The sequence below is a fragment of the Protopterus annectens genome, chromosome 9.part0 (genome assembly GCF_019279795.1).
Source record: "Protopterus annectens isolate FY-2018-M chromosome 9.part0, PAN1.0, whole genome shotgun sequence".
Lineage (NCBI taxonomy): Eukaryota > Metazoa > Chordata > Ceratodontiformes > Protopteridae > Protopterus > Protopterus annectens.
In genome coordinates this window covers 1,334,655,003-1,334,677,740 of record NC_056743.1, presented here as the reverse complement: position 1 = coordinate 1,334,677,740, position 22,738 = coordinate 1,334,655,003, and the positions used below count along the sequence as shown (strand labels likewise).

Here is a 22,738-nt window from a genome sequence, read left to right as displayed (position 1 = left end):
GCGGAGAAAGAGTAAAAATATCTGAAGAACTAAAAACATTTGAGATTATTACAATGGACATTGTCAGTATAGGAGATTTTAATTGCAGTTTATGAATAAGGACACAGAAGATAGCTTAGGATATTAAAGTATGTTGAAAGGTGATAAAGGTTTGGGAGGTTACACCTAGGGAATGAAAGGCAATATACATATGTGATAGGGAGTATTAAAACAGAAATTGATTATGTACTATTAACAGAATGAATGCATGGAGTATAAAAAGATTAGAACATACCTTATTTTGTGGATCATATGGTAATATGGGAAGTAATTAATAAAATCATAGAGGAAGGTAAGGATTTGAGAAGATTTTCAGGTGATGTTTCTGTGATACAGCAGATTAAAAGAGAGAGGGTGATGCTGTAGTTTGAATGTAAAACAGTGAGATCTATCTATAAAATATGCTGTGACTGTTAGGTAATATATAAGGAAAAATATAAAATACTGTTATTAATGCTAAAAGTCAAGTAGGGAAGAAGCAGAAGATTACAAGACGTATATAGAAGAGCATGAAGGAATTTTAGGCAGGGGGAATGTGAGATCTGTTTGAAGGAAAGAAAGTAACACAAAAATTGATTTTTTTTTAATTAGAAAAGAAAGAAAAACACCTTTGTTTAAAAAAAATACGAAGAAGGAATAATTAGTTATATGAAGGATAACAGTGGTGGGATGTGGAATAGCCAGACAAGTGGTTATATGAAGGTGTAGGATGAAAAAGATACTTGAAGATGCTTTTAAGTTTATGTACAAGAAGGGAGAAAGAGTTGATAACAATTGGAGCGTTTTATGTTAGGGAACATATTATGTAAAAATTCTCCAGAAAGAATGTAGTAGAGTTTTAGAGGAAGTGTTGTATGAAGCAGTATATGGAATAAAAGGAAAACAAATATTACTTTTGATGAGGGATGCAATGTTTTTTCATGTTTTTAAACTTCTTTAAATTGTCACAAATGACATGAGTACAAATGAATTAGTAAAACAGAAAACAAACCAAAGTAACATTTCCACTGTTATTTTCATACAGTATATATGTTTTCTTTTTAACAAGTTTCATTCACTGCAACATTTCATAAAATGTCCACATCCTGTATTCCCTAAAACCTCACCCTTCCTCCCGAATCATTATTCTATATGTATTGATGCAGTACATGTGTAACTTGTGCTTTCCTCTTCCTAAAGACCCTACCTCCATTTCAATTCAATTATAGTTGTTTCTGATTATTTTGATTTCTGTTTTCAGGTAATTTTTTTTTGGCAGCCAATAGCATTAAACCTAGTAAGAGCTTACTTTATTTGGCAATTCAGATCCTGTGTCCCAGCTGAAAAGATTAATTTCCTTTCTTACAATCATTTGCTCGCCCTCCATTTGTAGGAAATTGTTAAAATCTGCCAACTCATTACTTTCCCCAAAATATGTTTCCATTCATCTCTTTTTATCATCACACCTCCAGTATTTGCTGTTGTCTGAGGAAGAATTCTCTGATGTGTGCTTGGTGTGTGTAAAAATACCTATGCAAACAATTCAGCTTAAAATCCTAAACTTTCTGGACTTTGTTGCATACTTGAGAGCCATGCAGATGTCTTTCCATTGTTCCATTCTACATTGCTTTTCCATTTTCTTTTCCTAGTCTTTTCTAACCTCCATTTTGTTTGTTTGTGGCAACTCTAATTACTTGCGTAAGAACTTGTTGATTGTTTTCTTTTGTTTGTATACAACAAGCAGGTCTGAGAAAAGGTCCAAGTAGATCAGTGCTCTGTGTCGGATAACAAATTCTAAATTTAGTGAATGTAAAAAAACAGTATATCCTTCTTCTATGTGGTATCCCTGCTGCCTGAATGTTTGTTTTAGTATATATCATTATGAAGTGATGTTATCTTTCAGAGCAAGGAATATGTTTTTATTTCAAGATTTTTCCTAATAGTTGGGAGGAACAGCCTTTGGAGGCTTGCCCTTGACTTACCCAACCCAGACAAGAGTGAAAAAAAGTTCAAGATAATAACCTCGCAGTCGCTTCTTTTGTTGTATGATTTTTTTTATTGGTGTCACTAGAGCTGAAGGAAGTCTACCTTCACATCCTTGTTTATACTATAACGCAGGTGGTTCCTTAGATTTGTTGAAGAAGCATATTTCCAAAATACTGCCTTGTTGTTTAGGCTTTCAGATGCTGTCAGGGTATTCTCCAAATGCATAGCTCCAGTGTTTACCCACCTTAGAATAAAAGTTATGACATATACCCCTTTTTAGATGACTTCTTCCTAAAGGTCACATTCCATGAATAGTTTACCAGAGCCCTGAAATATACTGAAGATTTTAGAAACAACCTATGAATATCTGGCAACTGTTACATTTCCAACCTCGTCCCAGCCACCAGCAAGACCTTTTAGTGAGAAGTGATAGACAGTAAATCAGGAAGTATCCCTCTCCCACATGAGATCACACTTCTACATTCCTTCCTCAGAAGCACTGCAGGGAAGACTGACATGACAGCCTTCCTGAAAGCAGTAGGATACATGCCTGTTTCTGTTCTCATGGTACCTCTGTCCAGGTCACACATGCAGAGGATCAAGTGGTACTGGAGAAACCATTTACTGGGAGCTCGACCTTATCCTTTCTGTATAGCAGTAATTTGGATAATGTGTACATCAAGTATAGGCCAGCCCAGGGATGTCATTCATATCTTAGCAAGATTCTCAGACTATGACTACTGAGGCCTTAGATTTTGTTTGGGGGGGGGGTTTACTAACATGGATCTGAGGTCAACTGAGCAATCAAAGGTCGATCCTCAGGGTAGAATACTGCCATAATGTGTACAGCAGACAACAGGATCCCAGTTTTGTCAACTTTACAGACTAGCCATAACAGCCTGGAGCACAACCACTCAGAGTGGATTCATCTGCAAACCTCCTACATCCCTTCCGCCCACAAGTACTTGGTTATCAGTTAGTCATATGTGCCCAAGTCTTCATGAATGGAAATTAAATGATCTAGTGTTAACTCAGCAATGGGGAATTCCATACTGTTGTGAATCTGCTGGGGAAGTTGAGCAAGGAGGACCCCCTGCATTTGCTTATACCTTGCATTGTAATGACTCAGCAGGGTTGAGAGGTGGTCCATCAAGGCTAATCAAAGAAGCCTCCTCTGCACACCCTTATTCATGTGTGCTAACTCTACCTCGGACTGTAAACCCAGCTCTACATATTAGGATGCTAAACCTATTTCCTTAACAGTACCACTCTTCAGACAAGATGAGGTATGTAGATTATTTTTTTTAAGTGGTTGGAAAAGGATACTGATTGGTAAACTAACTAGTTTATCGATTTAAATAAATAACATTTCAAGGAAGGATATGTATAATTATTATTGAATGTCGCTCAATGATATATGTGTGTGTGTGTGTGTGTGTGTGTGTGTGTGTGTGTGTGTGTGTGTGTTTGGGTGAGACAAATAATAAGATACTCCTGTATAGATATGTATGTGCATATATATCACGCTCCAACTTAAGCACCCCTCTAACACTCTCTCTTTCTCCTCTCTATTGTATTCATCACTTATATCCCATACCCACAATATGGGAATCCACTCTCTACCATTGATGTACTACTGTTTTCCAATACTTGTATGCTTATTTTCAGTACTCAATGTATAAGAAGATCTACACCCTACGATGTACTACTGTTTCCAGTACTTGTATGCTTATTTTTCAATACTCATTGTAAACCTAACTTACTATGTTCAAGGACTATATGTTTTATATTTAACATACTATATATTTCTCAATAATTATGGTCATCTTGCAACATGTAAATAATGTATCAATTTTTTTTTTTGCTTGGAGCTTTTCTTCCTGGGCCTCCACTGAAAATGGGCTGTTCTTGGTCCAGTGGACTTCCCTCGTCATCAGACTGAAAATAAAATATACCCGTATCTGTGTGTATCTATACACACAAACACACACACACGCACACACACACACACACACACACACACACACACACACACACACTACTAAAATGTTGATTTTTTTTGTGGGGGGGGGGGTGGCAGTCCACAGGATCTGCTCAGCATCTGCTTGGGAACAGTTCTCCAGTCCCTTCGTTCTCCAGTAAGGGCTGAGGTTGGCTAGTGTTCTGATCCTGTGAAGTGTAATTATCTTACCCCCTTGGCATTTTGCTGCTCATGGGAGGTACATGTAATTTACTGTGCATGCGTAACCTGCCAGCTAAGCAGTGCACTGCTATGTAGTTTGAGCATATTAGGCTCCTTCCTGCTAATGATGCATCTGAGCTCTGACATGTGTCATCAGTGCTGCAAGCAAACTGGTATCTGCTGCTCACTCCCATTCTGTCATGCCCCATTATCCACGTATAATGACATTTTAAGTTATTTCCGCCTCCACACATACCACTGCTTATCTATTACAGTGCAAATAATAATGGGTCAGTGGGAACCCTTGTCTGGTTCTCTGTTTTTAATGCAAGTTCCTCTGAGAGAATTGCTAACACATTTATTCTTTCTTTGGACCCCTTAAGAATCAGCTCCACAAATTCATTGGAAACATCATTTGTCCCAGTACCCTCGCTAGAAAATGCAACATGACGATATAAAAGGCTCTTTTCCATGTCCTTACTCAATATGTTTTTTTTTCAGCGATCTTTGCATCCCGCAGTGTTAGGACTGCACTTGTAATGTGTAAAATGTTTGCCATCTCCCAAGAGGGAGTTTGGGTTAGGTCCACAATGAGTCCTAGGGATGGCAAGAATTAAGAGGAAACTAAAGCTACTTGGAAGAAGAAAAGAAAATAGTGTGGCAGCTGAGGAAATGTATAAATGAATACAAAAGAAATAGTTGCATGTGGCAAAAGAGAGGCAGAGGCACCTCAGAAGTCATCAGCATATTTGTAATGATTATAAGGTTTATGGATGTGGTGAGAGAGGACATGCAGGTGGTTGGTGTGACAGAGCAAGATGCAGAGGACAGAAAGAAATGGAAACAGATGATCCGCTGTGGCGACCCCTAATGGGAACAGCCAAAAGAAGATGATGGTGATCTAGCAAATTGCAAAAAAATTTCACTTTCGGATATATTCAGAGCAGCAAAGATCTGTTATCTGTGTTGCACTCTATTTTCTTAGTAATTGAGAAGAGCACTGTATATAAAAACTAACCTGCAATATATGTTTTCTTTTTACAGATACCCATGTATATGTGCTTTCAGGCTGTCTTATGTATAATAAACAATGATTGTCAGTATCTTTTGGTTCTGGCTTTAGAATCAGTACTTATTATATAGACTGTCCACTAAATGTTGCATTTATTTCTTTCTTTTTTAAAGCCTCGAGCTGTGTACTGCAAGGATGTTTTAGATATTGAACAATTTTCAACAGTAAAAGGGGTGAACCTGGACCAAACAGACAATGATTTCTATGTCAAATTTAGCACTGGCAGTGTTTCAATCCCTTGGCAAAATGAGGTACGTTGAGTATGAGTCTATATACGTATGTGTGCACTCTTTTCATGAGTTGAGAAGCAGGTCTTGTTTATAGTTTGGTCTTTAAATAATCTTTAGAGTTTATTTTTGTCTGCACATACACATGATGCTGGTGTGTATATATGTGTTTTTCTTATTGACCTTGTTCTGCGGAGCTTTTTTACATGGATACCCAGAGAGTAAAGCTCATTAGTACAGTATCTAGTACTTTATGACAGGAAAACAATTCAAACATAAAACATTTGACAGTTATGTTAAATGATTTAGAAGTTTATATCTGAATATATTGAACAGTGATAAGCATTAAAGGTGTTTGTGTTTTTTTATCAGAGCACATTGTACCATACATTGCTTTATTTATTTTATCAAGTCTGTTAAATGCTGGCAACTGTGCGAATAATGTTTATGAATATTATACAACTGATTACATGATAACAGAAGATTCTTATCAGTTACTAAACATGTATGCATAGCAAGCCATGGGTACCCAGAGGGTAGTGTCAGAACAGTCAGTGAAACATGCAGGTAGATAAACTGCACTACATAAATGTAATACAAATACATACATACATACATTTTAAGCAGAGTATTTCATGTGTGTACTTGTTCAGAAAGCATCAGAAAGGCAGGTATTACTGAAGAACAGAATATTATGTATCTTTAAGGATTTAGACTCTGTGTTAATCTACTTATATTTAAAGGTTGTAGTCCTAAATGTGTAAGTAAACTGCCCTATCTGAACTCCTTTTAAGGTTAGAACTTGCAGAGCAATCTGCACGCAGGGACTCTTGCAAGTTAGCTTGTAGATGAAGTTGATTTATGAGGTTAATTCCCTTGCCTTAATATGGTTTCTTGCACATTATGTAAATGCTTTATTATTAATTTGGTTTGGCTGGGTTGTTTAGGACATGAATTCACAGAGCAGTATACATTGTTGTTGGAATTTATCCTACCAACTCACATTGCAATGTAGAATGTTGTGAAAATTAAGATTCAAAGGCTCCACAGTTAGACCGTAATGTCATTTTGAGATTGTAAGCTTTCAAGGCTGTCTTGAATTTGTGAGGCACTCCATTGATGTTAGTGATGAGCATCAAATTCCACCTTTGATTAAGAGAACATATGGATGTTCATCGTATATACAGCTGCAGTCATAACAGATGGGTTCTCCTGCCGTCAGGCGGGTCCTCGGTCGGCCGAATTCCAAAGTCTAGGTCAGTCTTTCTTGCCGCGCGGTGCCCGAAGCAGAAGCAGTTCACAAGTGCCAGTCGGCCAGCTCCTGAGATTACGAAAATTTGGAAACCGAAGTCTTCTTAAAAGCCAAGTACCCCGTTGGGGAAACTTTTCTTGCCTCAGACCGATGTCAGACAAAGTTAATAACTGTATTTCTTGTGGGAAGCAAATACCGCATAAGGATTTCCATTCCCTCTGCATACCTTGTTTAGGCCCAGACCACGACGTCTCGGTCTGTCGCTTTTGTGCTACATTCAACAAACGCACTATTAAGCATCGGGCGGAGTTCGCCCAGCATTATTTTGGGAAAGCATTTAACTATACTATGTAGTCGGATACACCGACTCCGGTTTTGTCTAAAAAACACAAAGACAAGGACCGACACACGAGGTCCGCGGCCTCTACCGACACCACGCCAAAGCCGACTACACGTGGTCCGGTTCTCAGCGAGGCGCCTACACAGCCCCTGATTACCGACGACCTGTCTTTGACGGTGTCTCCTGTGCCCGAGGTTGCAGGCTCCTCGGCCCACACCCCTACTACAGATACCGAAGCCACTCTTGGCATTGAAACTCAGAATGTGGACAGGTCCACCTCCACTCAAGGTGTCTTCAGACCTTCCTCTTCTTTCTCCATCAAGGCTTTCACAAAGTCTAAAGCAACCATGCACTAAGAGACCAGCTACACAGGGCCCATCTCCAGGCCCCATGCCTAAGAAACAGATGCTTAAAATGGCTGAGGATTTAATTACTCTTATCAGAGGTTCTCAGCCCCCTCCGGACAAAAGGCCTAGAGTGGAGGAAGATTCCCCCTCCTCTGATCAGGGCTCCATTATTTCAGAGCACTCTGATGATCAGGAACATTCTTACTCCCCTTTTGAAGACTCTGATGCGGAGGAGTCCATCCCTTCTGTATCCCCCCCTTAGGATTACTCATTTGGGGAAACTTTGCATACCTTAAGGGAACACTTCCACTGGGAAGGCCAGGATTATTCAGATTCCAAGAAAAGGCTCAGGGAATTTCTCTTGCTTCCTCAGCACAGGCCTCTGGCTATACCTCCTGTCTTGGACATCCTAGATGATGTTTACTCGGAGGCCTGCCTTAACCCGGACTCTCTACCTCCAGCTCCAGTTAAACCTGACAGGTACTACAGGGTCCCTGACTCACACCAATTTCTATACAAGAGCCATGCTGCTGACCCAGAAACCATCTCACAGGGCCCCAAGGGAGTTAAGGCCTCCATTGCTAAAAATCCATTGCCTTCCGAGAGAGATTCCAGATCCTTAGAAAGGAGGGGAAAAAAGGAATATACCTCGGCTACCTTATCCATGAGGGCCTTAAACTGTCAGTTTCATATGCTAAAATACCAACAGTTTTTGTTATCACAATTGAAAAGTAAAATGTCACAACTTGAACAACCAGACTTGAAGGAGTTGCAGGATTTGATGCATAGTGCAGAACAAGTGGGTAAGCATACCTTACAATGTGGTTTTGATGCTCTAGAGGCCTCATGTAGAGCTGCTGTTACAGGATCAGTCATACGTAGGCATGCCTGGCTCAAGGAACAAGCCTTGCCTGATCATGTCAAAGCTAAATTACTAGACGCCCCTCTTCAAAAGGATGTACTATTTGGTGCTAATGCTGAGGAGGTATTAAGGAAAAATGGAGGAAAAGGCTAAATCAATGCAAACTGTGAAAGAATTTCTACAGGTTCAACCCCCACGTTTTAGTAGAAATTGGCCTTCCAAAAACTGGTCTTTTCCTGCCACAGACAGACCCCAAAGAAGCAGATACAGGCGCCCGAGGGGCAGGGGACAATCCCAAGGATCGTATAGAGGCAGACAATGGCAAGCTCCTACACAAAGAGGTGGTGAGGACAACTCGCAATCTTTCAGAAAGCAAACCCAATGACTTTCCCCTTTGCATGCCAACCAGGTCTCAAATGGCAGCCCCCTTAGGAGGAAAGCTGGCATTATTTTCAAAAAATTGGCATATTGTCACAAAGGACAAATGGATCCTGGACATTGTAAACAGAGGCTACAAATTCCATTTTCACACCCTTCCAAAAATGAGAGGCATGCCAAACCTGCCACACAATCAAAGGGCAGAGGCACAAAGGCAAATTACAGATCTCATAAACATGAAAGCTATTCAAGAGGTACCTACACGAACAAGGTCAAGGTTTTTATTCCAGGCTATTTCTGGTGCCAAGGAAGGGAAAAGATTGGAGACCTATTTTGGATCTATCCATCCTAAACACATTTCTACTCGTACCAAAATTCAAGATGCTCACTCTACAGCAACTTCTTCCCATGCTGGGCAAGGAGTCTTGGCTGGTAACATTGGACCTCAAGGAGGCATACCTGCATGTCCCAATCAGACAAAATTGCAGAAGGTACCTCAGATTTCTTGCAGGTTCAACCCATTATCAATTCTCTGCATTGCCCTTTGGCTTATCTACTGCGCCCAGAGTATTCACGAAATGCCTGGCATCAGTAATTGCCTACTGCAGACTTCAAGGGATACAAATATATCCCTATTTGGACGACTGCCTGATCCAAGCGGCCAGCAAGCACACTCTTCTGAAACATCTGGCTTATGTAATAATGTTATTGAACTCTCTGGGATACACAGTCAACAAAAAGAAATCAAGGCTAATACCCTCTCGGAAGATAATTTTCCTGGGTGCCAATTTGGACACAAACACCCAGATGGCCTACCTCACGCCAGAGAAGCAGGGGCAACTAATTCAATACTTCAGAACACTAGCAAATTGCACCAGGCTGACTGCAAGGAAAATCCTGCAGGCTCTGGGATTCATGGCATCTTGCATCTTACTAATCCCATGTGCAAAGCTGCATATGCGGAAACTACAATGGTACCTGAAAAACATATGGTCTCAACATAGCCACAGTTTGGAAACAATAATACCACTAATTTCATGTCTGCAAAAGGAATTTCTGTGGTGGGCTCAAGCATGTCAAACAAACACAGGTCTTCCATTCAGCAAGCCTCAAGCAAATCAAGTCATCACAACAGACGCCTCAGACTACACCTGGGGGGGGCGCACATGACAGATCGGTGCATTCAGGGCAAATGGTCCCAAAAAGAAAAGCACCTTCACATCAATCAAAAAGAAATGCTAGCAGTAATAAATGCTATTATAGCTTTCAAGGACCTTCTACAACCAGGTCAACTATTGATAAGAACGGACAACACCACAGTTATGTGGTACATAAACAAGCAGGGAGGAACACATTCTTACCCCCTATGCAGACTGGCCATGTCACTTTGGAACATGGCCATGGACTTACAAATGGAACTACAAGCACAGTACTTGCCAGGCAAGGAAAACACGCTGGCAGACAACCTAAGCAGGAATATGACAGATCCACACGAATGGAAGTTGCATCCTCAAGTTTTTACAGAAATAATCCAAGAATGGGGAAGGCCAGACATAGATCTCTTTGCCTTCCACAAAAATCATCAGTTGACAAAATTCTGCTCTAGGATCTTCCATCCAAAAGCCTGGAGAGTGGACGCTCTCTCTTTCAGTTGGACATCAGTGACAGTTTATGTCTTCCCACCTCTTCCTCTGCTGCCCAAAGTTCTATTGAAGACCAGAGCAGACAGACCAAAGATGATCCTCATTGCTCCGGACTGGCCAAGGCAACACTGGTACCCACTCCTGAGGAGCCTGACGCATTCCCCACCATGGACCCTGCCTCTAATGCCTCTTCTTCTGACTCAGCACAGCTTCAAAACTCTTCACAGTCAGCTAAAAACACTCAATCTAGCCGCATGGAAGATTCCTTAGCATCACAGCAGGCCCTACTCCCCAAGGAGGTGCAGGATGTCATTTTGGAGGCCAGAAGGCCATCAACTAGAAAAGCTTACTCCGCAAAATGGAAACGTTTTTGTGTCTGGAATGAGAAAAAGGGCCAGGACCCTGGAAAACTGAATTTACCTCAAATACTACAATATTTGGCTGAACTGCTAAACAGTGGACTTTCTTTCTCCTCCATCAAAATCCATGCCTCAGCCATTTCTGCAGAATACAACACTGATCCACCTTTATTCTCTCACCCTCTCTTAAGACAGTTCCTCAGAGGGGCTAAGAATTTAAGACCTCCAAGGAAACAACCAATACCTGCTTGGGATCTTAATTTCATTCTGGAAAAACTGACCTTGCCTCCCTTTGAGCCAGCTGCCTCATCAGATTTGCAATATTTGCCTGGAAAACAGTTTTCCTTCTGGCTATCACCTCAGCTCATAGAGTTTCAGAACTACAGGCTCTCATGGCTGTCCAGCCTTTTATCATCTTCCATCAGGACAGAGTTTCCTTACGAACCAACCCGTCCTTTATGCCTAAAGTGGTATCCAGGGTAGCTTTAAATCAGGCCATACATTTACCTACTTTTTATCCTAATCCTCAAAACAAAGGGGAGAGATTACTACATTCCTTGGCATCCACAGACAACTGCGTTATTATTTGGACAGAACAAAGCCTTTCAGAAAATCAGAACAGCTCTTTGTGGCCTATGCGGTAGGAGCTCAAGGAAAGCCAATTTCCAAACAGACAATCTCAAAATGGATAGCCCACTGCATACGCTTTTGCTATTCCTTTCATGGCAAAACTGTACCTACAGGCATTAGAACTCATTCCACCAGGGCCACAGCCACCTCTGCAGCCTTCCTCAGAGGAGTTCCTACCAAGGATATTTTGGAAGCAGCCACTTGGAGTTCTGTGCATACCTTCTCCAAGCACTACAACCTACCATTATACTCCAAATCTAGAGCAGGCTTTGCCACTTTAGTCTTGCAGGGCATTTTGGCTCCTCCTAGTTCCACCTAGTGCCTACCACCCCTTTCTTAGCTTTGGGATTCTACCCATCTGTTATGACTGCAGCTGTATGCACGATGAACATAGTACAGTTTTGTACCTACCATAAATGTAGATGTTCGAGTGCTAATACAGCTGCAGTCCAGGTTTCCCTCCCTCCTTCCCCTCTTGGGACAGGCCTATAGGCTAGCACATCCTCATACAACCTGATTGGGGTATTCATTTATGATGTATTTGCTTGCAACTACTGTATTTTGATTATATTGCACTGCATTATTACACAAAGTTATGTATTGCCTTCCTTCTGGGGGCACCTGACATCTGGGGCAAGAAAAACTGAAGAAAATTGCGTCGGCTGGTTCCTTTATACCCCTGTCCCACTGACGTCAGGGAAGAAGCGACGACAACCGACGCCGGACCTAGACTTTGGAATTCGGCCGACCTAGGACCCGCCTGACGGCAGGAGAACCCATCTGTTATGACTGCAGCTGTATTAACACTCGAACATCTACATTTATGGTAGGTACAAAACTGTACTATATTGTGCTCCTTGTTTGGGGTAATTTCATGGACAAACTTAAATACCTACTGGGTTGATATCAGGCTAGAAAATCTTGACAAGTTCTCATATGAATGTTTGTGTAGCAGTTTGTGAGTTGTTGATGTTGAGTTCTGTATCTGTTGTCCAGTGCAACTTGCCTAGAGCCTCATACTAATATGGTGCAGAGGGTAGACCAACTGCAAATCTTGCGTGTATGTTTAGTGAGACTTCCCATAATGAGAGTGTTAGATTAGCAGTAATGGAACTGGACACACAAAAGTGTGGTGCAGTGCAACACAAGAATTTTTGAGTTATTTGATTTTATGATGATGATTGCTGTATCTTTAATGAAGTAGAGAAATAGCAGAGTCTAGAGAGAGAGAAGGCATAGGAATTTAAGGAAGTGCTTGGAGCTCAGAAAAGAAGGGTCATGCAGAGGAATTGTGCTTACTATTCTCAGAAATGTGTCAGTTTCCTCTGTCCGAATCCTAGCTATTGTCCGTGCCTGTTTTGTGAACAGGGAAATGGCATAATTGCTGGAAGTTGCAAATAAAATTGCAGCATTTCTTAAGGTTTTAGGGGCCCATTACTACTGCTGGAGGGTTTAATTACTAGCAGCATCAATCGGAGATCAATTTACCAAAAAAGTTGTAGTGTATTAGAACAGTATCAATTTCCCAACCTTGGGGTGTCTGACAGAGAGGCCGTGGGAGGATGTTTACCACAAGCTCGCTACAGAGGACAATCTGAATTAGCTGGCCAATTTGGAAGGTACATGACTGGTAGTGTGCATCAAGTGGGATAATTGTCCGTGTTGATTTAGGATGTGCAGATTGTGAAGTGGCATACTTGTATGAGAGAGAGAGAGATGTGCTGTATTCCTGCTTCTTAGACTGGCTTTATTTCCATCAGCATTTGCCCAGCTGACATTATCTCAGTGCAGGCAGAAATCTTTGGGGCATTCTCTGGGGATGTCTAGGCTCCCCTCAGCTCACCACCTTGACTTCAGTTGTGACTGTAGCTTGCTGGTATTAGCATTGCTCTCCCTTTAGTGTCCCAGTAGAGTATTATCAAAAAACTCTTTTTCCTTTTATCAAAATTTATTTTATAGTACAGTAGAAACTTCAACGCCATGCTGCTATATATTATAGTTGCTAATAATGGTGTCAGAATTGAAATGCACAGAATATTAAGGGACTTAGACTACTTTTTGTTGCAGCTCTATAGTTTTAACAGACCATTTTGCAAGCTTGGCATTTGAGGTGGCTTTGGCTGCAAAAACTGTCTTTGAGGCATGGTTTAACAGGCTGGTTATTAATGGTTGTCTATGATATATTTGTGCCAATGCTATAACCAGTGATTTTACATTGTAGTCAAGTCTGGCCCTGATTAGAACCCTTGCTGGTAAACAATACAGGTGGATCTATCAGTCCATACTACAAAGTTGCAGTGCTTAGTTTTACATTCGAGTTCAGTACCTCATTGGAAACTGCTAGACATACTGAGCCAGTAGGACATAGCTGTATGATATTTAATGGGATAATGTGGGCAAGGCATAATGTTAATGATTGGAAATGGAATGCTATGTGATTTATTGACAAGGCTGTAAAATTGTTTTTTTAATTAACCTATTTTTAATTATCTTTTCTCCCTACCTGCAGATGATTGAAACAGATTGTTTCAAAGACCTGAATGTATTTGGACCAAATGGTACTCGATCTCCAGACCTGGACTGGAAACAACTTCAGGAGCCTCCCAAACGTAATTTTTTTTACAGACTCTTCCGACGACATGTAATAATACCCTCTTTGTTTATGTATTAAGTGTTTTAAGACTGTTGCTTGCATAAAACCCACGTATATATTCGGTGTAGAAACCCATAATTTTAAGTATGTGAAGAAAGTAAGAATTATATAATCTGTGCTTAGAAAATTTGATCCGTAGCAGAGACAGAATTGGAAAAGTAGGGTGTGTGTTGCCTCAGCTGACATGCAGGCAGTGACTGAAGGTCAGATCTTGAACTGCAGACCTTGAAGCAGTATTGCAAAAACATTAATCATTCTAACAAAAACATGAAGGATGTTCTGTTAAGACTTCTACTCCTACAATTCAGATGGCAACTTTTGACACCTATCTGGCCTTTATAGTTCAGCAGAAGACAAGAATGTGTTTAAGAATAACCCCCCACACGCACCCTCCAAAAACAGTGTGGAACTTTCCTACAGCTTTTTTGTTTTTCCAGCCTTTTTCATGGCTGGATATTAGAACACCCCCTGCTATAGTTACTGTGTTACTGCCTGTCCATTTACCTCTGTGTATGATCTGTACCCCCATCAGGATATCCCACTCTGTTATACACTGTGGTGGAGGGCCCTACTTTTTGCCCCATTAATTTGTGCTCCATGTGTGCTCTTATCCTGTGAAATTAAAATAATTTATAGAGTCAATAAAAACATATGTGAAACACAGTCTAGAGCAGTGTTTTAAATGTTCATTGCTGCTTTGACTAACTGCCCTTAGATATAAGATTTAACATGCCTGTTTCTATGGATCGGACATAGGTAGTATCACAAAGGTGAAGATTCCCCATTGTAGCTAACACAAACTGTCAGCAATGTTGGCTGAAACTTGGCTTTGGGAATCTCTGATATGCCTTCATTTTCCAAATGTCCATCTTGGGTCGTAAAGACAAATAAAGACTTACAGTGCCTGATAGCGCAGGACATTACAGATTAGTAGCAAGACTTTCAAGTCGATTCCCCAGTGGTCTGAAGGGAGAGGGTAGTTCATGCAGCACATGCTTAGTGTGGGAAGATCTTGATGTATCCATTAGCTCCACAGTCTTCTGATCCTGCTTTCCCTGGTACATGTCCCACATAGTCCTTATGGGCCAGGGCTGTACAAATGGAAAAACCTTAATGTAAGCATCTGGGAAGGTGAGCAGAGAGGAAGTGAGGTTGACTAACTGTACCACCATCATGTTAGCTCTGAAGGTCTTTTTTGTTTTGCACTTGCAGCTGTCTTACACTATAGCCAGTGTGAGTTATACATGCTACTAAAGTAGAGCCCTCTGTGAATGAATTATTAATCTATAAGTGGAAACCCTGTTGCCCCTCCTCCAAAAGGTGAGCTGCAAAAATGCCACTCAGTCCCTATCCTCCAAGTTGACTCCTCGGGGTCTTGCATTGTACCCAGTGTGACTTGTATGCACTGTAAGAGTAGAGCCCTCTGTGTTCTCTCAGAGTTACTAATCTGTGGATGAAAACTCTGCTGCCCCTTCCCCAAAAGTTGAGCTGCAAAAATGCCAAGTTGATTGGTCAGAGTCTTACACTGTACCCAGTGTGAGTTATACATGCTACTAGAGTAGAGCCTTCTGCGTCCACTGTGAATTACTAATTTATGGATGGAAACTCTGCCTCCCCTCCCCCGAAAGGTGAGCTGCAAAAATGGCACTCAGTCCCTACACCCCACCCCCACCCAATTGACTCCTCAGGGCTTGGTTCGCTATTCAGCCCCGTGCTGCTTGAGCTGCAGTTAGGGCTTCATCCTGCTTTGCTACAGAAGTAATCATTTTAGTCGCAGGTTTTGGTTGTAGAAGTTAAGAGCTCTGGTTATTCCACCTGTGAAATTAGCAATTAACCCATGCTGCTTCAAGTGTAACTGGCAACTATCTTGTTACTTAGAGATAAAATGCATATATGTAGTTTTTAAATGTATTTAATTATTAACTGCATATGTGAACTTGCCCTTCCTGAAGCCTTTGCAGCCATGACCCAGACCACAAAGATAGGGATAAATGTGGTTTATATGGCCATTTTACAGTAGCTATTCAAATAAGCATGCTTGTTGGAGGAAACTGGAATATCCAGAGGAAGCCCAGCATGATGGAGACAGAACATTCAGACTCCACAAAGACAGTTACTTCACATCAGAACTTGAACTGCAGACCCTGGATCCATGAGACAGAAATCTTAGCTGCTGAACTGTAGTGTTTGCTAGTCAGTAAAGTTGTGTTATCTCATATTTACACACACATATACATATATATATATATATATATATAGATAGATATGTGTATATGTATGTGTGTGTATATATATATATATATATATATATATATATATATATATATATATATATACAGATATAGATACGCACACACACACACACACACGCACACATATATATATATATATATATATATATATATATATATGTAAAATGTGTGTGTGTGGGTATATATATATATATATATACATATATATAGCTATATATATATATAAAATTATATATATATGTATGGTTCTACCTGACTTCGTCGACAGCGCAGAAGACCGACATCGGAATCCGGAGCTCCAGAAGATCGAAAGCGAAGAAGACCGACGCGAATCGCGAGTGGCAGAACATCGACAATGCAGAAGACCGACACGACGGATGACAACACCAACGCCGAGGATGCCGACATGGGGAAAGGCTGTGTGAGTATGCGGTAGTGACGGACGTTAGGGTGCGAGGCAGGTAAGTGTGGAGATTGACGGTCTGTGGGGATAGGGGTGGGTTAAGTGAGTTAGGGTTAGGGAGCGATAGGGGTGGGTTAAGTGAGTTAGGGTTAGGGAGCGATAGGGGTGGGTTAAGTGAGTTAGGGTTAGGGAGCGATAGGGTGGGTTAAGTGAGTTAGGGTTAGGGAGCGATAGGGCGGGTTAAGTGAGTTAGGGTTAGGAGCGGGTAGGTAAGTGTGCGATAGTGACGGACCTTAGGGTTAGGGTAAGGTTTAGTGTGGGCTTGTAAGGATTTTGGTGTGCTTGTGTTGTGTGTGTGGTTTGTGGAATGGGGATGTGTTTTGTTTTTAATAATTGTTATTGTGGTGTGTGCAGTGTATGGGGTTTCGTGTTTGTGTACCGTCGGTTATTTCGTTGTCGGTTATGTGTGGTTTCGTGTTTATGGACTGTCGAATATGTGGTGTCGGTGATGTGGTTGTCGGTGTTGTGTGGTTTCGACTATGTCAGGTAGAACCATATGTATACATATATATACATGTTGTTGTTGTTTGTCTTTCGGCTTTTCCCGGTTAGGGGTCGCCACAGCAGAACTCCTGTCCGCTAATGATTGGCAGTAGATTTACACGAACGCCGAGGTGCCAGCTCAACGTCCAACCTTCAACGAAGGCACGCCCATTTACGCATGTCTTTCGAACGCCACCCAACCGTGGGGAGGACATGCAGACTCCACACAGGAGGCACTCCCCGCACTCCAGCCGAGAATCGAACGGGAGAACCTCTTGCTGTGAGGCAACAACGCTACCACTGCACCACCGCGGCTGTATATATAGATATATGTATGTGTATATATATATATATATATATATATATATATATATATATATATATTTATAGGAATGTGTATCACTCTATTTATATATTTTTAGATAGCAAAAATTGACTCACCTGTTAAACTTCCCTTTGTGTGACAGAATCACTTTCTTGTTTGCCTGATCTACTTGGTTGTGTTTTGCAAGTCTTGTAACCATTTCCAAAGTGGATATTCATGGATTTTATTCACTTCTAAATTTACAGGGGCAGAGTTGCCAGTGCAACAGTGCAAAAAAGTAACCTTTAATGGTTCAACATGGCGGAAGTCAGCCGTCAAAAGCAATGGGAGTCTAATGTTTTCACATCAGTCAGAGCAGACAGATATGTATCCTAGTTTATTGTACTGAACCTTTATCTGCAGGGACCATTAATGGGCTCATCTGCTGTAGTGTCAGTTAATACCAACTACCTTTTAATCTATTTTGCTTGTCTTTCTTGAATAAAGCAACCCAAAAACGACCAGCAGAAAGGAGAAAATGCTCTTTATTGTCACAGACCAGTTTCAGTCACAATTACCTTTATCAATGTGAATAAATAACATGTCAGTAATAGAAAGGATGTTTATATAATCACAAGATATACAAAACCACCAATCACAACCATATCCTGTTACCAGAAAAAAAGTTAAAGAAATATACACACCATATCTAGAAAAAACAAAATTAAATGTGATTAATAAAACTGTGATGATTGCACATGTAAATATATAAATAATATATAATTGTATGTATGTATATGTAAATATATATATATATATATATATATATATATATATATATATATACATACATGCACATAGCCATAATAAAAGGAATATACATATAAAATAAAAAATGAAAAGTAAAAATATATAAACCACTATAACTCAAAGTGACTGGGAATTATATCATAGATGGTCATTCAAACCTGGGGAAAAAGACCCCCCTAAACGTATAATCCATTTTTTTTCTTTCTTATTTAAAATTTCATGCCATTTATTCTTGGAACGTCAGTAATGGTGAATGTGAATCTAGCAGTTGTGTGGACGTGGGTATGTTTATATAAGGCATTGGGGATTACCTTGCTGCATATGTTACTCAAATGTTCAGAAATTCTACATTTAAAAGACCTAGAAGTCTGGCCTATATAAAAGGCCGAACACTAACACTCAGCAAGGTAAATCACCCAACTACTATTGTAATTGGATAGAATGTGAATATCAAAAACTTTTGGTGTATTCTTACTTGAAAATTCTTTGGTTTTTAGAACATGTTTACAAAGTGTACAGTGATCACAAGGGAAACACCCACATGGCCTAGTTCCCCCTATGGACATTTGTATTTTGTTGTTATATAATACACCAGATGGATGTCTTTTGTAGCAACTAAAATGCCCCCCTAAGGTAGTTCCTTTCCTGTAGGAAAAATAACATCTACTATCCAATATTTTAGCTAGATGTTCATCAGTGCATAGTATGTCTCAATATTTATGTATAACCCTGGTAAAAGAGGTAACATTTTAACCAAAAGTTGTAGTAAATCTAATTTTCGGGTTTTGACCAGACCTGAACTCACGATAAGTTAATAATTGATCCCTAGACATACCATCTACAATGGTCTTAGTCTGGAATAAAGGCCTGTTTGAATATCCACGTTCAATAAACCAGTTGGTAAGATCATATTACATATAATGAGATCAGTTTGTCGAGAACATATTCTCTTATTTCTCATATATTGGGATTTAGGGATATTGCGCGTAATGTGACCTGGATGACAGCTGGAGGCGTGCAACAACAAATTGGAATGAAAAGGTTTCCTATATACTGTACTAGCCAAAGAACCATCTTGTTGTTTTGTCACCAAAACATCCAAAAAGGGAATAGATTTTTTATTGGTTTCAACAGTAAAATGGATACCCCATTTATTTTCATTCAAGTAGTTGACAAATTTGTGTAAGTATATCACATCAGATTTCCAAACCATCCAGCAGTCATCCAGGTACCTACGCCAAATATCCATGTCATCCATAAAGATGTTATGATTCCTGTCATAAATGACATGATTTTCAAAGTATCCCATAAAAAGGTCCGCGTATATAGGGGTAAAGGCAGCCCCCATTGCGGTACCTTTAATCTGCAAATAAAATTCGCCATTAAAGAGGAAAACATTTTTAGTTAACCCATGTTCTACCAAACCTAGTAAGAACGTATTAAAACCAGGTTTGTATAATTTCAGTTCTGAAAGCCAGAACTCCAGTGTCATGAGTCCAGCCCAGTGGGGGATATTAGTATACAGTGATGTCACATCCAATGTACACAAGAGCCAATGATCCTCTAATTGGGAATTATCAGTGATGTTAAGAAACTCAGTTGTGTCTTTAATTCTAGCTCTAACACATTGTAATAAGGGTTTAAGATATTTTGTAAGATATATAGAGATGGGCTCAGTAAGAGACCCACGACCCGACACAGTAGGTCGTCCTGGAGGATTATTGATGCCCTTGTGTATCTTGGGAAGAAAATAGAGATAAGGTAAAGATGGTTCAGTAACCTTGAGATGATAAAGGGTTTGTTCATCAATAATGCCTTCACTCTTGGCAAGTTCCAAAAACCCATCAATCTCAGCCTTGAACTTACAGCTCGGCTCTATAAAGAAATGCATATAAAATCTAGCATCACAAAGCTGTCTTTTGCCCTCTTTCTCATAATCTGACCAATTCATCACAACAGTTGAACCCGCTTTGTCTGCTTGTACTATCACCAAACCTTTCCTACTTTTAAGTTGAAGGAAAGCTTCTTTTTCACCAGCCTCCAAATTATCTTGCATAAAACCATGATCACTATTATTAATAGAATGTAGTTCCCGGAGCATACATTTTTGAAAGGTTTCTACATATTTATTCATTGGTGGCACAAACTTAGAAGCATGAAATTTAAAGCCACATTCTTCTGAAACCTGCTGTGTTGTATTGCCCCCAAAGAAAATCTTAAGGTTCAAAAGTCTACAAAAAGATAATAAATCCTGGACAAAATCATACTCAGACACACAAAAGCTAGGTATGTAGTTGAGACCTTTATTAAGCATTTTATACTCATTCTTTTATAAAACAGCTGAAGAAATATTTATGACATCGTTTGCAACAATTTTGGTTCCAACAGTTGTAACATTGTCTCTATAGTAATCTCGGCATTTGTGTTTTTTGTCCTGCCATTTCCTGTTGTGCCTAAAGGGGCTTTCTTATTACAAGCCATCTCATTAGAAATATTTCATTTGTGACCTGGTGACCTTTGAGAGTTTTCACTCTCGTTGTCAGTATGGGAAGAAAAGTCTTCCCCAGTCCCGTCACTGCAAGGCTGCTTAAGAATAGACTTTCTTTTCCTTTTTGGTCTGGGCACCTGTTATCTATTGGTAACGAACTTAACTTTTCTGGATTGTTCAAAAGAGTTCCCTGAGTATAGTCCTGTTGATCCCTTTGAAACGTATTCATTTTCTTGGACTTGAACTCATTTTCCATTGTTAGTAAATCACTACTTAATTTACTCAAACATTCCTTATATTCAGGTTCATCCTCCCATTTTTTAGCATCCTGACACATTTGTAATACTTCTGTATTCAAAATATCAATTCTACACTGATGGAAAGTTTGCAAGGCTCTAATAAACTCCATCGTAGAGTTTTGTTGTATTTTAGACCATTCTTCCAGCAATTCTGGATCAGGTTGGCCAACAAGGGGTTTAAGTCTAATCCTTAGACCCCTAGATGTAATGTTTTTTTCCATGTATGCTGAAAACAGCCTACTATGCCGTACGTGGACTACAGTGTTGTTGATCTTCTTGTTTCACTGTTGCAGTCATTGCATTTGGGTAATCTGCTGGCAGGTTGCCCTCAGTCGGCCTGATTAACAAAGTCTTGGGTCCTGCGTCAGTTGCTGTCCCTTCTTCCATGACGTCCGGTCGTCAGGGTTATAAAACATTCAGCCGAAGCCATTTTCATCAGTCTTTCTTGCCGCACGGTGCCCGAAGCAGAAGCAGTTTGCAAGTGCCGGTCGGCCAACTCCTGAAATTTTCATTTTTGAGTTTCAGAACCGACGTCTTAAACCTAAAGCTAAGTACCCCGTTGGGGCAACTTTTTCTTGCTCTTTACCGATGTCGGTAAAAGTTAATAATTGTATTACTTGTGGGAAGCAAATACCTCATAAGGATTTTCATTTGTACTGTATTCCTTGCCTAGGCCCTGACCACGATGTGCCTTGCTGTCGGATTTGTGCTAAATTTAATCAACGCACTATTAAGCGTAGGTATATTTTTGCATCAAAATATTTTGGCTCAAGATTTAACTATCCAGAAATGTCGTCAGTTAGCAATCTGACTACCGGAATACACAAAAAACGCAAAGAAAAAGACAGAAACAGACCGTCGAGGTCCAAAACCGGCAACGAAGCTTCTCCTAAGCCAGTCGCCGGTACGCAGTGAGGCGCTTTCGCAGCCCCTGATACCTGCTACTTTTGATTCGCAGGCCTCTATTGAGACCCATTCGGATGCCGTATGCCGCGAGACACTTTAAGTATTGAACCCACGGATGTCTCTACCTTAGATGGGTCCGGAACTGCTGAGCAGGCACCGGCTTCTGAGGGTGTTTTCAGGCCTAAAGATTTGTATATTAAACAGACGCAGTCTTCAAAACCTAGGCCAAAATCAACTACTATGTCTAAAAAAAATGATGCACAGGCTCCTATGCCTAAAAAACAAATGATCAAAATGGCTGAGGATTTAATTACCTTGATCAGGGGTTCCCATCCCCCTCCTGCTAAGAGACCTAGGCAAGGCACTTGACTGTGAATCATCAGATCAGGTTTATATTTCTTCTGATTCCTGTTCTGATCAGGAATTATCTGTTCCACCTTATGAGGACACTGATGCAGAAGATTCCATTCCTTCTGCTTCTCCTCCTGAGGAATTCTCTTTTGGAGAAACTTTGCATACCTTAAGGGAACACTTTCACTAATTTTCAGAATCTAAAAAGAGGCTTAGGGATTTCCTTCTTCTTCTTCAGTATAGGCCTTTGGCTATACCTCCTGTTCTAGACATTGTTAATGATGTTTTCTCAGAATCCAGCATGGCTCCTGATTCCCTGCCTCCGTCTCCTAGTAAGCCAGACAGATATTACAGGGGTCCTGACTCCCACAAATTCCTTTTTAAAAACCCTACTGCAGACCCTGAAACCATTTCTCAGGTTCCCAAGGGCATT

At 40.3% G+C, this 22,738-nt stretch overlaps 1 protein-coding gene across 2 annotated transcripts in view; it reads left to right on the top strand.

Moving 5' to 3' along the window:
- LOC122812057 (G protein-coupled receptor kinase 5-like) overlaps positions 1–22,738 on the top strand; it is a 1,528,223-nt gene that overhangs the window by 1,486,395 nt on the left and 19,090 nt on the right. Inside the window, exons 14-15 of one of the 2 annotated variants that reach the window (XM_044084306.1) lie at positions 5,372–5,509; positions 13,806–13,937. In XM_044084306.1, the coding sequence (XP_043940241.1) occupies positions 5,372–5,509; positions 13,806–13,937 (270 nt within the window). The remainder of the gene's footprint in view (positions 1–5,371; positions 5,510–13,805; positions 13,938–22,738) is intronic. The other variant, XM_044084307.1, reaches the window with a different exon arrangement.